Source organism: Gopherus evgoodei, chromosome 5 (genome assembly GCF_007399415.2).
Source record: "Gopherus evgoodei ecotype Sinaloan lineage chromosome 5, rGopEvg1_v1.p, whole genome shotgun sequence".
In the NCBI taxonomy this organism is placed as follows: domain Eukaryota; kingdom Metazoa; phylum Chordata; order Testudines; family Testudinidae; genus Gopherus; species Gopherus evgoodei.
In genome coordinates this window covers 80,451,986-80,468,507 of record NC_044326.1, presented here as the reverse complement: position 1 = coordinate 80,468,507, position 16,522 = coordinate 80,451,986, and the positions used below count along the sequence as shown (strand labels likewise).

The window sequence follows — 16,522 nt, the reverse complement described above, 5'->3', positions numbered from 1 at the left end:
GGAGGATGAAGCCTCCAATATAGAGGAAAATCAAGACACTACTTACACAATTTTTGTACTTATGTATATTCCTTATCCTGTTATATGTATGTATGTAACCATCACATAAACACTTGTATTTCACTTATCATAGTCTAAATTTCAAATAAGTATATAACATTAGAAATAGTCTGAGAATCATGAAACCTAGGTGCTGTTCTTGACTCCACCATTAACTTGACATAGGAATGTCACTAGATCACCATCTCAATTTTCCATGTGTAACAGGGAGGTAAGATGTTGTATATCACTTTGAGCCCCTCCACTTAAAGATGATGTATATGTGCAATGTTTTATACAAAGGAACTTTACACTTAGCTCGTGGATATCACTACATTTCTCCCCAATAAAGACATAATTTCCCATGAGTACTTGTTATGCTTCTGCGGGGTAGAAGATTAAACATACAGCTAACAGCAAGTAAAATGAATGGAATAAATAATTATAGGATGGTACAAAATGCTAATAAGCTTTTATTCCCCCTTTGCAGCCATTGATTGCAATGTTGTTAACCAAAATTCCTTACATTCAAAACTTTGCACATCATATTTCCTCTACTGTGAAAAACTGCACAGAAAGAGTATTGGCATGTTCAGGGGCTCGAAATAATGTGTCAGATACCTAAAAATCACAAGATTGGCTTGAAACCATTAAGTTCTTTTTGTATTTCACTTTTGGTTTTTGAGCTTTTATGAGGATGCTCATTTCAGGTTCAAAATTCAACCTTAAATGCACATGCAAAAATGCAGGACTCCCCGCTGGCTGCTTGGAGAGAGATTCCATGTAACATCTCTTAACCTCTGGAATGAAGAAACTATTCCTGAAATTTCCTTTAAAAACGTTCAGTTTAGTTTATTAAATCAACTTCCAGCTTGATTTATGGCTTGTGGAATGAAGACAGAAATGACTAGAGTAACATATTATATACTCATACACCACATTTCTGAGCCACTAAAGTCCAGGAATTATTCATCTCCTGAGGAGGGCAAGTTATGTTTGCACCAGTGTGCTCATTTGGAAGTTCCACCAACAGGAAGAAGCTTTAAATTGTATATGGGATCCCACAGGAGCCCAGATATACGAGACTGAACCAGTCCATCCCCAGGCTGCCATGACTATACTCCCTCATTAGTTAGGCTTGGAAGGTTTTGGCATGGCATTAAAGAACTGCAAGTTATTTCCATCTTCTAGAAGAATAGGAGCCTCCCTGCTCCAGAGCTACCCTTTGGGCAGAACCTAGAGTTGAATCTACTCTGATGACTTGAATACTTATTTATATTCATACACCATGACCTATGAAACCTTTAGGAAATCTGTGGGATTTGTCCATGCAATGGATGCAGATGTGAATTTTCATGTTCGGTTTAGATAACCCATTGTGAATGTTTAGCCCTAGATTAATCAAATCCATGCATATGATAGCAGTCTTCTCCCCAAATCTCTCAAAAGGTGTCTGTGCAAAACTCTTTGTTTTGTCTTGGGCTAAAAACATGTGACATACTTATGCTGTCACTTCCTAAACTGACCTATAAGACTTCTCCTTCAAAACCCACCTTTACAACGTTCCTACGGGTTATCAGCCACCTCATAATGTGTTGAGAGGCAGATGGGGAGAGCTGGCACTTAGTTTATATATTTATAACTACCAGAAAGAAGTTTTGCAATAAATAGATACAGTTTTATATACATATATCTAGAAATAGAGTGACAATTGTATCCTTCTCCCTCCATTCTTTGGATAACAATGCCTTCTTGGGCTATGAACTTTTCAGGACAGAAAATGGACAGATTGTCATATGTACAGTGCCTAGTATAATAGAACCCAAATCGGCTTGTGATCTCTAGCTGCTATCATGGTATAAAGATTAAGGAATAATAATAGCATAATACTATGGAGTTGAGATTTAAACACTACCTATATTTTCTAGTCAATGAAGACTAAGATCCATCAGTAATGGACATGATGACATGACTCCCTGAAGCACTCCAAACATTATATCCCTGAAAATTTGGGCTGTCATAAAGTATTAATGGCATAATGCAGCATTCACTGCATGCTAGAGAGACCTTGGTAATGAAATGAATTATACAGAAATAAAATTAAAAAAGGAAAAGGAAACCTCTGCTCAGTGACAGCAGTGGTAAAAAATAAAAATAAACTGTTAGAATGTGTAGTGAATGGGATAGAAAGTAAAATCAAAGTATTATAACAGATATGAATTGATGATATGCGCTCATCTTGAATACTGCATTCAGCTGTAGTAAATCCATTTCAGCTTACATAAACCTGCCTCTAGAGCACTCATTTATTTGCTAGTAAGGGGTTAAGTTATCTTATTGTTATGGCCCTACCAAATTCACATCCATGAAAATACATGTCACGGACCATGAAATCTGGTCTCCCCCCATGAAATCTGGTCTTTTGTGTGCTTTTACCCTATACTGGGGTAGGCAACCCATGGCACGTGTGCCGAAGGTGGCATGCAAGCTGATTTTCAGTGGCACTCACACCACCTGGATCCTGGCCACTGGTCCGGGGGGCTCTGCATTTTAATTTAATTTTAAATGAAGCTTCTTATCAATTTAAAAAACCTTATTTACTTTACATACAACAATAGCTCAGTTTTATATTATAGACTTATAGAAAGAGACATTCTAAAAATGTTAAAATATATTACTGGCATGCAAAACCTTAAATTAGAGTGAATAAATGAAGACTCAGCACACCACTTCTGAAAGGTTGCCGACCCCTGCCCTATACTATAAAGATTTCACAGGGGAGATCAGCGTTTTTCACATGGGGTCCTGACCCAAAAGGGAATTACAGGGGCACCAAAAGGTTATTTTAGGGGGTCGCAGTATTGCCACCCTCACTTCTGTGCTGCTTTCAGAGCTGGGTGGCCAGAGTGTGGTTGATTTAAAATCTTATGCTCATGAAATTGACCAAAATGGACCATGAATTTGGTAGGGCCCTACTTATTATTACTGCTATTTTTGTTGTTGTTTATTGCATGCTGTCAATATGCTCACTGCTGCACCTGATATAGGGGGAAAACCTTTCCTAGAGAGCTAACATTCTACTTAACAATACAATTTAGACCAGAGATTCCCAAACTATGATCCATGGTCTACTGGTGGTCTGTGGACCAGCTGTCTGGCTAAACAGTGGTTCACATTTTATACCAGAGTTCCATTTAATTGTAGTTTACAAAGGGTTAATTAACATTAATAGGTGTTTTAATAAATGGTTAATCAATTATTATAGATTCCAACAGGCCAACAGATCAATATAACCAGGGAATGTAGCTATAAAATCTTCTACTGATGTGCTTATAACTCTCCATAGCATATATTAGACAAGCTTATAACATATAGCAGTCATTTATTAACCCTATATAAACTAGTTATACATGGAATCTTATGAAGACTCTGATCAAAAGGGAGATCTCATCCTCATTTCCTGCTGCTAAATCACTCAAAAATCCTAAAACAAATATTTTCCAAACATCACGTTTCTATGGAACACTTGCTGTAGCTGCAAACAGGAGTGCTGCACAGTTGCAATTAGGAGGGAAGGTGAGAAAGTTTGTAAACCCTTAGTTTGGACTCATAGTGCACCAGCAGCAAAGAATCCTGTGGCACCTTATAGACTAACAGATGTTTTTGAGCATGAGCTTTCGTGGGTGAATACCCACTTCATCGGATGCATGGGAAAATAGAGCGCCAAATGACAAGAAAATGATCTAATCCCAAAGAATATTTTACCATCCTTTTTATTTTGAATGTATTTCTGTCTTTAATGGATTAATAATGATAGCCTTGGAAAATGCGTTGAAGCTTTAACTCCTTACCACTTTTTAATTCATTATATTTAATCCTTTTCAGTATACATCTGCTCTGACCTATGATGCTGTTCAAGTGATGACTGAAGCTTTCCGTAATTTGCGTAAACAGAGGATTGAGATCTCCAGACGAGGAAATGCTGGAGACTGTCTTGCAAATCCAGCAGTGCCCTGGGGTCATGGTGTGGAAATAGAAAGGGCGTTAAAACAGGTAGTCTCTCTAGAACCTGTTCTGGAATTAATGTCTGTATGAAATACTCTGTGAATGTTCTGAAAGAATCTTTCTGCCTCCTAAACAGGACTTTGTTGGTAGAGATTTACAAGACCAGCATCAATTATATCTAATACCCCAGGAAAACATCTTAGTAATTAAGGATATATAATTTTTAGGATAAACCTAAATACAGTCTGTCTTGGGTGGGGGGGTATCAATATGCAATTATGGAATAAACTAATTTAATGCTAGCATTATTTCCATTCTTACTTCCCATAGGTTCAGGTGGAAGGTCTAACAGGGAATATAAAATTTGACCAGAATGGAAAGAGAATAAATTATACAATAAACATCATGGAGCTCAAAAATACTGGTCCCCGGAAGGTAATTTTAATTCTAAATGCCCTTAAAAGTTGTACCCTACTAAGTGATATGGAAAGGTAGGTGACCGAAAGGTATAGTCCACTAAAGGCCATGTTGCAATTAAGTTTATTCATATGATTATATTTTAATGGTCTTGCAGAGCAAAGAAAAAATGTGTCCTGTTTGTTTCTAATAAATATGAGCTTTTATTTCTGGTAAGTACCATGTGGAACTATAGCTTATTTTATTTTAAATAAATTGTGTAGATTTGTTTTTCTTTTTTTTTTTAGTTAGAGCAGATAAGTGGGAACAACTAATCCAAATAAACGTTGATGATGACTTTCTGAACTGATGATGCAGAATACAACTTTTCAGAGAATAACTCTCATTAACGGGTTCTCTAAATGTGATTTTTTTTTCTGCCCCTAACATCCCTAGCCGTTCGGAGAAAAGCCAAATGCAGTAGCAGTGAACATTTCTTCCTAATTTGTATAACCTTTACAATGCTGCAGCATGATTTTTATACCAAAATCAGGTGATATGTGGCTGAAAATTTTAACCTCCATAGTAGGAAAATTAATATTGAAATTTGTTTACACGTCCAAGTTCCTGTCAATTCCTGTCTAATGCTTGCAGGTTTATATAGGTGAAGCTGCAGCTACTATAACTTCGTGTGGCATATTTGGGGTGTGGTATGCTTGAATGTAATAAGATGTTTACATATTATAGTTCCATACATCCTACAAACTTTTTCAGATTGGATATTGGAGTGAAGTGGACAAAATGGTTGTGAATCCCATTGACGGTCCTCTTGGGAATGAATCCACAGGACTAGAAAATAAGACTATTGTTGTCACCACTATTTTGGTAATTAATTTAACACATTTCTCATGAGAAAGCAATCTATGTTTTAGTATTATAATGAATTGTTGTGCTTCATTATATTAGTTAACTGTTATGCCAATCCATACCTGTAATACAGAAAATTCTGAAATGCTATTTTTATGGAATATGAATGATAGGACTGATACTATCCAATTGCTGTTAAAGAAAGGATGATCAGTGCATGGACTTTGTAAAAACCAGACAGTTATTTGATCGATAAATTATTCAAAAACAATCCATGCCAGCTACAAGGAACCAATAGCCTGATTTCGAAGAACTCTTTGTCTGAATGGCAAAATTGTATTATTTATTTTTAAAATCCGCTCTCCATACTCGTAAGCAAATGGAGTTCACCATAAGAACATTTAGGAGTTTCAGAGTTTTACCTCTAGCCATTTTGAACTTCTGTGCCAAAATGGAGGAATGAACAAGAAACTTAATTTTCTATGCCATCTTAAGAGAACATCGTACACTGTTTGTATAGTAGCAGTGTCATCTAATTTACACCACTGCTTAATCACAGGTATGTCTTTGGTGAGCAACTAGCTGTTCTGGCTGCAAGATTTTTATGGGAAAATAAATTGGGGCAAGAAGGGGAAAAATCCCCTTTTATTGTGAACCTATTATTTGTCACTAGTTTTGCTGGTTGTGAGAATTTTGCTGCACAGCTATAGTTTATTGTCTGGACCCTCGAAGTATTTCTGTGAGGTAACTGAATACATGTATTACCTAGAGATGTTGCAATATTGAGGGGCTGGGTGAGAGAGGTGGCTGCAGAATAGAGAAGAACCCACTTGGATTTTACAGTTTTAACAAACAAAAACCCACCATCCACATTCAAAACCCCAAACAAACAAGTAAAATAAACAATATATTGGAGCCTCTTCTCTCCACAGTGTATACATAATTCCTATTACACTCACAGTCATTATTTAAACATCTCTGGGACTGGTTATACCTGTAAGTGTTGGCATTTGAATTTGACTGTGAAGCATATAATTTTAAATGTTATAGAAGACATGTTGAACGAATAATCAGAGTGACAAATCTAATGACCCAGAACATTTGTGAATAAGATGGGTTGGATTTCTTTTTTTCCCCCGTCTAAAATCAAATATATTTGTATAATAAGTGCACAGTTATCATAGTTATCTCTTCATTGGCTTGCTAAAATTCAGTCTTTCTGTGCAGGAGTCCCCATATGTCATGATGAAGAAAAATCATGAACTGCTTGAAGGAAATGAGCGATATGAGGGCTACTGTGTGGACTTAGCTGCAGAGATTGCTAAACATTGTGGATTCAAGTACAAGCTCACAATTGTTGGGGATGGCAAGTATGGAGCCCGGGATGCAGACACAAAAATCTGGAATGGGATGGTTGGAGAACTTGTTTATGGGGTAAGAAAACCTTAATAACACCTACTATGACCGATGGTAGTGATTTGTGTGGAGGTGTTCTCCCTGTCATGCAGGAAACTGATCTGCCTCATATTTGCTATGGAGATAGTAGCTTGTTTTGATATGAAAAATTTAAAGATTAAAACATGAAGTTTGATTTAAATATAAAAGTTAAATGAGGAGAAAGAGTCTGTATTTTCTCTGTTTTCCCTACAGATACAAGACAATATGCTTTGCTAACATATTTAAGTGCCATAAACTTTGAAAGAGTATGTCTGAAAACTGTAAATGCAATATAACATATATATGTAAGGAGAAGGCTTGGAATAGTCCAATCAGATGGTTGTATATATGTCAGTAAGAAGATTTTCGGATATAAATTACTAATTAGTTTACCCTCAATAGGGCATTATCAGTGAAATGACTATTATCCATGTCCCTGCTGTCCTATTCTTCATTTGTGATATGCATTAGGAATGAAGCCATTCTTTGTTAACGATCACATCAGTTGTTATTACCATGCTTTGTTCCCTTTACAGAAAGCCGACATTGCAATCGCTCCGTTAACTATAACATTGGTGAGAGAAGAGGTGATTGACTTCTCAAAGCCCTTTATGAGCCTCGGGATATCTATAATGATCAAGAAGCCACAGAAGTCTAAGCCAGGAGTGTTTTCGTTTCTTGATCCCTTAGCATATGAGATCTGGATGTGCATTGTTTTTGCCTACATTGGGGTCAGTGTAGTTTTATTCCTGGTCAGCAGATTTAGCCCATACGAGTGGCACACTGAGGAGTTTGAAGATGGAAGAGAAACGCAAAGTAACGAATCAACTAATGAATTTGGGATATTTAATAGTCTCTGGTTTTCCCTGGGTGCCTTTATGCAGCAAGGATGCGATATTTCGCCAAGGTTGGTTACTTGCCCATTTCAGCTTTGTGCATTTTTGGTCTCAAATGGAGTTTCATGGTGCATATATATTCATTTTCAAAAGTAAACTGGTTACTGACTTATTTCCCAAAGAGTTCAAAAGTCATTGAAATTAAAACAATTGCCATTGGTGCAAGAAAGTGAAATACTTGATCGATATCCTCTCGATCATAGATTTCCCCACTGAACTTATATACACCATACAGAGGCTGTAAAATGCATAAGGTTCCTGTCATTCCATGCCTTCTTGGAGGGGTACCGTGTTTTTGCTGCATATTCCCATTTTACAGTCAACTGTGCATCTGGTTCACACCAACTGTAATGGGAAAAAAGGGTAACTCACCACTAATTAGCTACAGAAGCAGCACTTTCCCTCCAAAGACCACTTTACATACCATCTCACATACATATTAACCTATCTTTTTTTCGCAGAGAAATGAAATAAAAAGAATCCATTTCCATTAAAGCCATGTGAAGTAGTTACAAACAACTGCTATTGTTTTGTATGGCTCAGTTTTGTGTGAAGTAAATTGCTAGAATGAAAATGAGGATCCGATTCATTAAAAATACATATGCCTTTCTTGAGGGATTTTTCACATGGTTTATCTGGGAGCAAAGTAAGGATTTTACTTGCCCCACTTTTTTTCTTTTGCAGTTCATTAAATATTCTATTTCCTTTGTGCACATGTGGTTAGGGCCTTGATTCAGCAAAGTAGTTTGGCACATGCGTAATTACCTTGCTGAATGGGGACCCTACATTAACAATTGAAATATGGCAGTTGAATTTATGGAAATTAAATCAGAGGAGCTTTCTAACCATGCTCAGTGATTTCACCTTCTTCTCAACATTCTAATATAAGAGAGGGGAAGTGTCTGTGTCCTCTGAGTTTACTGTGTCTAATTACACAGTAATGTAGGAATAATTACTTTTGAGCAAAAACAAAATGGAAAATATCAGGAAAACCTCTCACTGATATGGCAGTTCCCATGTGCTGTAGCACATTTACTTTTTACCAAGGAAAGCCTATTCTTTATATTACATATAGGCTATTAAATATTTTGTTGAATAAATACCTGCAGAAATACTATTTGTGACCATGCAATCAGTCCTCCATTGGACGTTCTATGAAGGAGCATTACCTGTGGCCTGGGCTTGCTTGCTAAAGGAAAAAGGCAGCCTTTCACATTTCTATTCTATGGAAATAAGGTAGCTGCTTCTGATTCTGGAGGACAATATGCTTTTGGTAGCCGGATATGGCTGCTCTTCCCAGCGATATAATCACAGACCCTGCTCAGCAAAATGATATATGGCAATGAGGCTCATCATCTCAAATAACGAGGCAACTGTATAAATTTCATTATTTTTCTCTTATCAGGCACCATACTATGAATTTTTATCTGCATGTAAAGTAAATCAATAGCTGCAAAATTGTTTTTAAAGAATCAAGCCCTTGGTAGCTTAACGTGAAAGGTTGATTTAATTTTTTTTCACTGCTGGGTAATAAAACATGAGAATTGCTATACATTGGTTTGCTAAAATGTAAATAACTTTGTCAAAAGTAAGATTAGCATATTATCTTCACAAAAGGTATATAAAACTCAGATTATTTTGGAGATGTACTTGGAAATACAATGTCAGTACAGCATTTGAGATTCCCCAATTTTCTTTCTAGTCATAATTCATAATGAAAACATTCAATTTTACAATTATCTGTCTGTCTACTTATGTATTACTATAGAAATAATAAGGCTGAAAGCTCTTCTATCAATCTGTGTTCTTATACCAAGCCCATTGCTGTGGTTACAGAACAGCCAACAATTAATTAAAGTAATGACAAAAAAAATTCTCTGTGCTGTTCTTCTTCCCCCAAACCGTAGGGAGGATGACTTAGGCTGTGTCTGCACTAGGATATGTTTGCTCACAGTTCACACCATTGTTATCACCATTTCATTTCCACCAGTGGGAACATTGCGGGGAGCACTAATGCAGACAAATTGCCAATGAGTCCTGGGGTTGTAAATACCATGACCTGCTTTGAATAGATCAGATCACATGGGGCCTAAAACACTGGCATCCCCCGGAGCCTTGTCTACACTAATGCTCCTACCATGGTACTACAGGTAGAGCTGAAAGAGTGGTAGCAATGGTGGGTAATTTTAGCAAAACTTTCTTAGCACAGGAAAGACCGAAGTGAGCCAGATTTTCAAAATGCACATGCACCCTTTTTAACTGCAAATTCCTACCTTTGTGCGTGCAAAGCATTGTGTGAAAATTGGGTAAATATGTGCACAATAGAGAACTGGGTGCAGAATTAACTTATATGTAACTGTTAATGCTCATTTGCTTGTATAAATGTGAGTTATTGCTGGTGCACCACTTTGAAATTTGGGTTCAAAATGTATGTTAAAAAGAAAATTGTTTATTTTACTAAGGATGGATATTGTGGGAAAACTCTGAACATAAATGATAACTGAATAGCTTTTAGATGGAAAATACCAGGCAGCTAAAGAAACAGTTGTAATGATTTTGGGCTTGATTCTTCTTACAATGATTATGGGAGTTTTGCCTGCGTGAGGACTGAAAGATTACACTCGTATTTCAGTAAATTATTGCCGATTACATGTAGTGTGAATTTAACATAACTAGCATAGAATTAGCACTAATGTTTTTAAAGACACATACTTTACCTTGTAAATACATAGTTCTTATCATGTAATCAACTGTTTAATTATTACCATACAAAAAAAGAGCATTACGATGATGGCCGTGCCCCAAAAATTGTTTTTTCAAAGCTGAGAAAAAAGAGGGTTTGCAGAGCATAGTAAAGACTAGGAACAATAGGATGGAATTTCAGAATTTCTGATCTATGGTCCTTTTCAGTAGCATATTCTGGGCCATATCCTGTCATTGATTTTTATGTAGGGCTTCCGGTAAGAGAGTCCTGCATAGAGATAGACATTCAGAATATGTCTTTATTACCATTGAGGTTTTTTTTACAATAATAATCACAGACATGATTTGGCTAGAATTGTTTCTCTTTATTTTTGTTCCCAGTTTAAAAAATCAGCTTTATAGAAATAATTTTAGTTTCTAAAATCTCAGAATTTTTTTCTGACTTGATACAGTTCTCATGACTTAGTTTAAATTTGTATTTACATTATGGTAGGTTGGGTGATTGACGTAATTTTTTATACATTATATAGTGCAGATACATTAGCAAAATATCTGAGCTGCGGTTTCACTGGATTTATGGGCTTCCTATGCTCAAATATACTCAGATTTCTACCAAGTTATTAAGCACATCTCCAAAGGTTATTTATATCCTAATATAATGTATTGCTAGGAAACAATACAGTAATAAATTGGCAAGTTTAAAGTGTAGACTGAAGTTTGACTATGATGTCAGCATCAGCAATTTTATTATATTTTCTCAGTTTCGAAAATCACTGAATTAATCAAGTAGTGAACTCTAAATTGTTTGATCTATTTTTCTTGAGACCTCTTTTCTTTTCTTGAGCAGGAGATGCAAAACAAAGACCCATAAGAGCCCACCTGTTGCAGTTAAAGCGTCAGATTACTATTTAAAACCTGTACTTTTTCTCACCCATTTTACTGTAGTGTCAGTTTGATTGTTTCATGTCTATTCCCCAGTTTGCTAAATGCTTGTATTTTCAAAAATAGTTATGTTTATTATTTAGTTTATGAGAATTGACTTGGCCAAAGCTATTTCAAGTAGCGCTGCCCGTTTCTCAGCATAGATTAATTCCTTCTAATTACTGTATATCCACAGTAATATAAGTCATTGTTTTGTGGATATCAGTCTTTGTCTGAATGTCTCATGAAAATAAGCAATTTTCAGCCAATCAATTTTTAAAGTACATTTCTAGTTTATCTGAAACACTGTTGCATTGGTGTTGTTTGATTCCCTTGTCTGTGTTTTCATGTGTCATACGCAGGACCTGAAATGAGATAGCATGAAAAGTTTATTTGTTCTATGGCTCACTGTGATCTGAGCAGTTTCATTTCAGGATATTCATATCTCTGAAGATTGGGGCACTAATTCTCCATAAAGTAATCTCAAGTCTGGATTCCTGATTTCAGCGAAGTCCACCAGATCTAGTGACGCTTACAGTCTGACCCAGCAGAACTTTACAGTGAATTAATTTCCTGCTTGATTAGCATGCAGAGCAGCAGTACAGGATAACCTGAAGTACTTCTCTGTATTATAATGCATCATTTACATTAAACTGATAACTTGTGTTCCTTTTAGGACATTCATTTCATTTTACAAATCCATTTCATACTTGTTATTAGATCCCTGTCTGGGCGCATTGTTGGAGGTGTGTGGTGGTTCTTTACCCTGATCATAATCTCATCCTACACGGCTAACTTAGCTGCCTTCCTGACGGTTGAGAGGATGGTGTCTCCTATTGAAAGTGCAGAGGATCTTTCTAAGCAAACAGAAATTGCTTATGGGACACTAGATTCTGGCTCCACAAAAGAGTTTTTTAGGGTAAGAATTTATTTTTTTCCTAGCTTTCTGTTTTTATCTTAGTTAGTCATTCCTTTATCTAATTTTTTCCCCCTAGGTTCTTTTAAAAGGTTTGTATGAAAATGTTATGCACATCTCTACTATATAACAAAAGTAGGACATTCCTTGTTTATATGGGGCTTCCGCCATTTCCTTATCTAAAAACACTTGACAATCTTGTTTAAAATAAATTTAAAGTGAAACGTGACTGAAAGAAGATTTACCTATATAGTATTCCACAGCATGGAAATAAGCAAGACCTGAGAGTACAGAACAGTTTATTCCATTCATTTGAGTAGCACAGCAACAAAATATATTTGTTATTATTTGTATTACAGTAGTACCTGAGAGGCCTCATCCAGGCTGAACCTTTAATTCCAAACTATATTTTTGTTTCAGAACGTACGGTACAATTTTTATTACTGTGTCAGCCCGGCAAAAGTCGGCCTCCCAAGAGCGTTAAAATCCCACCTTCTAGGGGTGGGCACCCCAGAAAATCAAACAAACAGGATATGAGTTTTGCTCAGATGAGGAATGTGTGTGCTGTGTTGTGTCTGTGCTCTCTTTGACATGGCTCTGCTTGTGAGGTGGCAGTGGATTTGAAGAACTACTCTTTGAAGAAGCCATTGTCTTGTTATCTTAATTCTTTAAATTAAGGCTCTCAAATAAGAATGTAATTCAATTTAGTATTAATATCCTACTGGAGGAGAAGGGGCAAATTCTGGCTCCCAAAACAGACACTTGAGAAACTCAGAAGAAAGCCATACAAGGCCATTTATATATGAAGATTGTTTCTCTCTGTTCCTGGCAGTAGAAAAATCATGAGGAAGGATTTTTCCTCAAGGCTTTCATGAGTGACATGGCACAACAGCAAAACTATGTGAATTCATTCAGGATAGTATGAGTTTTCTCTGGATATGTGCCTGCACCTCCATATATCATATGTAGGTCCATAGTCAGCCATACGTACTACCAGCTTGCTAATAGCCTGTGATTAGGGGCAGCATCTCTTCCTGGTTAGGGCACTGAGGTAGGCCTTAGCCCTGCCTTGCCACTAGGCCATGCCCCTCTCAATGGCCTTGCGTCTTGTTCCTCTTCCCCCACCCCAAAGCCCTGCCCTCTGGTCTGGCTGGAAGCTGGAACCAGGCAGTGTGCAGCGCTGGCTGCTTGCAGCCAGTAAAAGTCACACAGGTGGGAAGGACCTGGCTCCACAGCTGGCAGAGCCATTGGGGAGCAGTGACTGCAGAGCAGGGCCCCGGAGCTGGAATAGATCAGTGCAGGCCGCTGTGGGAATCCCCTGATCCTCCACCTGCCCTGGGCAGCATGCCATGGTGGGAGGGGACACAGGCTGGGGACTGCTCTCAGGCACCCCAGCCCCTCCACCCGGGCTTACTTTTCTGCTCCTACTAGAGCTGGACAGCCTACCAGCAGCCGCCATGCCCTCCGCTCTGCATTCAGAGTTCAGTGGTCAGAGAGTGGCAGCTGCTACGGGGTGGCTATGCAGGGGTGGGAGAGTTAAGGCAAATTTTGGGGTGGCTATAGCCCCCACAAACTCCCCTCCCCCCAGTGCCACCCCTGTCTGTGATAACACATTTTATCACATACTGGTAGGGACAAATTTGAAGAGTTTCCTTGACAGTTTTCAAATTTTTTCGTTTTTATTTGTTTCTGTACCAGTAAATGTTTTTATCTTAATGTCACAATTCATATTTCTTTATCTCCAAAGGCTATAAACAGTATAATTGCCCACAGTTATAAGGTACCACATAGCCCTTTCTAAGGAAGCACATACTATTCTTAAGGTGAAAACTTTACAGAGAAAACATATTAAAAACAATAAAATAATGTACACACATGCCAGTAAGCTTATACACCCGTCTTCAGCAAGGACTTTGGTAGGATTCAGTCCTTCAAACCACACCAAGGGGTTTTTCTGTGGTCACAAGTTCATAACAGCTGTTAGCTTAGAACGAGCTATGAATCTGTGAGTCACTCCTTTATAGAGCTTGGGCCTTTGATTTAGGAGCAGGTAATCAGCAGACATTTGCCCTCTCCTCACCCTTTAGCTGCAGATGGTTGGGTTTTTACATAACCAGCAGTAGGGGACAGGAATTCGCATTCACTCCCCCCCTAGATATTTCCCAGGAAATCCACTTTACATGTATTGTTTCAAAAAGCTCATTCTTGTCTCCCGCATTGTTCAATATAGTTCTGTGATCATCAAGGCCCAGAATAATACATAGCCTTTGTGTTTAATAGGACTCCAAAGATACTTAAATGTAATTCAATAAGATCTGTCAAAGATATTGGAGGAAATTGCCATGTCTGTCATCCTTACAAGCAGCAGGTTTGATTATACTGACGGGGGGCAGCAGGTCTATTGGTTAGTTATATGGGAGTCAGAAGGCATACATTCTGTTCCTTGTTCTACCATTGATTAGCGTGTAACCTTTTGCAAGTAAATCAGACATTTTTTTACCTTGGTTTCCCTGTCAGTAAAATGGCTATAATAATTATTATACACCTTTGTAAAGCACTTTGGGACTCAGGATGAAAGGTATTTTTCATTATTATGCATTGCAGATTTTGCTTTCCAAAAATCCACCAAGAAGAGTTTTCAGTATGGTGCTACTTCATCTTCATCTGCAATAAAATGAGCCAGTTTATTATTTGCGTTAGAGAGGAGGGAAAATGATAGCGCCCAGTGCTGCATATAACACACAGGAGACACAATCCTTACCTCAGAAGCTTATAGTCTAAGTAGGCAGACAATACAAATTCTGACATATGTACCCCAGGTAACCCAGAGAATGGAGTAAATCACAAAGCAGTGCAGTATTTTCACTCTTGTGAATTATTGCTGCAGCTAGAGCTAGCTGAAAAATGGAAAAGACAGTTCTTTTTTTGAGTGCCTGCACATGCTCACTGTGTTGTAGGTATGTGTGTTGTTGTAATTTTGACCCTGAGTGGTATCCGTCAGGTCGACTCTGGTGCCCTCTGATGCTGCGCTCTGGCATAAAAGGCCCAGCTGACCCATGCTCCTCAGTTCCTTCTTACCGCCTGTGATGATCACTGCAACCACACCTCCGTCGTCCCCAGAGGAAGGCTCGTTTTCAGAGTCAAAGGTCAAATCGTAGTCCTCTCACTGAAGACTTCCCTACTCCGCCTGGACCCAGGCACAAGGATGTCTCAGAGTGCTTGGCCCAGTCATCACTGATCTATGCCTGTCCAGTGGTGTTTTTGGAACCTGTGGGGATTCCCCCCGATGACAGGGCCCCAATCAAGACACTCCTTCTCAGTGACCTCCGAAAGAAGGACACCTCCATCCCATCAGGCAGTACCTGACCCAGATTCCAATACAGACCTCTCTGATCTGGATTTCTGGGATCCTGTCAGCACAGAAGGAGAAGAGGTGGGCTCCTTGCTGGTGCAGGCATCCTCATCCTCCTTCCCAGACAAGGCAGTGTCAAGACTGGGCATGTAGCCTCCTCAGGATGCCTTGCAGGCCCACCAGGAATTGCTGAAAAGGGTGGCCTCAAACTTGGGCTTGCAAGCAAAAGTAGTAAAATAATCCTCCCATGGCCTCATCAATGTACTGGCTGCTGCGAGCTTGTCAAAAGTGGTCGTTCCTCTCAATGAAGCCATTATGAAACCAGTGAAAGCCCTATGGCAAACCCTCTCCTCCCTTTCCCCAGCCTCCAAAAGAACTGAAAGGAAATACTTTGTGCCCACCCAGCATTATGAGTTCCTATACTCTCATCTCACACACACACACACACACACACACACACACACACACACACACACACACACACACACACACACACACACACACACACAGGTCTCTGTGGCCAAAGAAAGGGAAAGGCAGGCCCTGCAAGAAGCGACACCTAAAGCAAAGGACTCCAAGAAGCTGGACCTTTCAGTAGACACGTTTATTCTACTGGAGGATTACAGTTTCTGATCACCACCCAGCCAGCATTGTTGGGTAGATACATCTTCAACATGTGGGACTCCATGCTGAGCTTCGAAGACTCGCTTCCATGAGAGTCCAGACAGGAGTTCTCCTTGCTGGTGGTACAGTGGACTCGGCAGCCAAGTCCATGGCTTCTGTGGTGGCTGTACATAGGAGCTTGTGTCTATAGTCCTCCAGACTTTGGAATGAGGTCCAGCAGTCCCTTCAGGACCTTCCCTTTGAAGGGGCATTGCTCTTTTCAGAGCAGACAGATGCAAAACTCCATGGGCTGGAGGACTCCTGAGCTGTTCTCAGTCCCTGGGTCTGTATACCCCAACGACTTCGAGAAAGCATTACAGGCCTCAG

At 38.7% G+C, this 16,522-nt stretch overlaps 1 protein-coding gene across 7 annotated transcripts in view; it reads left to right on the top strand.

Moving 5' to 3' along the window:
• GRIA2 (glutamate ionotropic receptor AMPA type subunit 2) overlaps positions 1-16,522 on the top strand; it is a 117,589-nt gene that overhangs the window by 80,773 nt on the left and 20,294 nt on the right. For all 7 annotated transcript variants that reach the window (XM_030563887.1, XM_030563892.1, XM_030563886.1 and 4 more), the window contains exons 7-12: positions 3,925-4,092; positions 4,375-4,479; positions 5,215-5,325; positions 6,535-6,741; positions 7,281-7,651; positions 11,985-12,183. In XM_030563887.1, the coding sequence (XP_030419747.1) occupies positions 3,925-4,092; positions 4,375-4,479; positions 5,215-5,325; positions 6,535-6,741; positions 7,281-7,651; positions 11,985-12,183 (1,161 nt within the window). The remainder of the gene's footprint in view (positions 1-3,924; positions 4,093-4,374; positions 4,480-5,214; positions 5,326-6,534; positions 6,742-7,280; positions 7,652-11,984; positions 12,184-16,522) is intronic.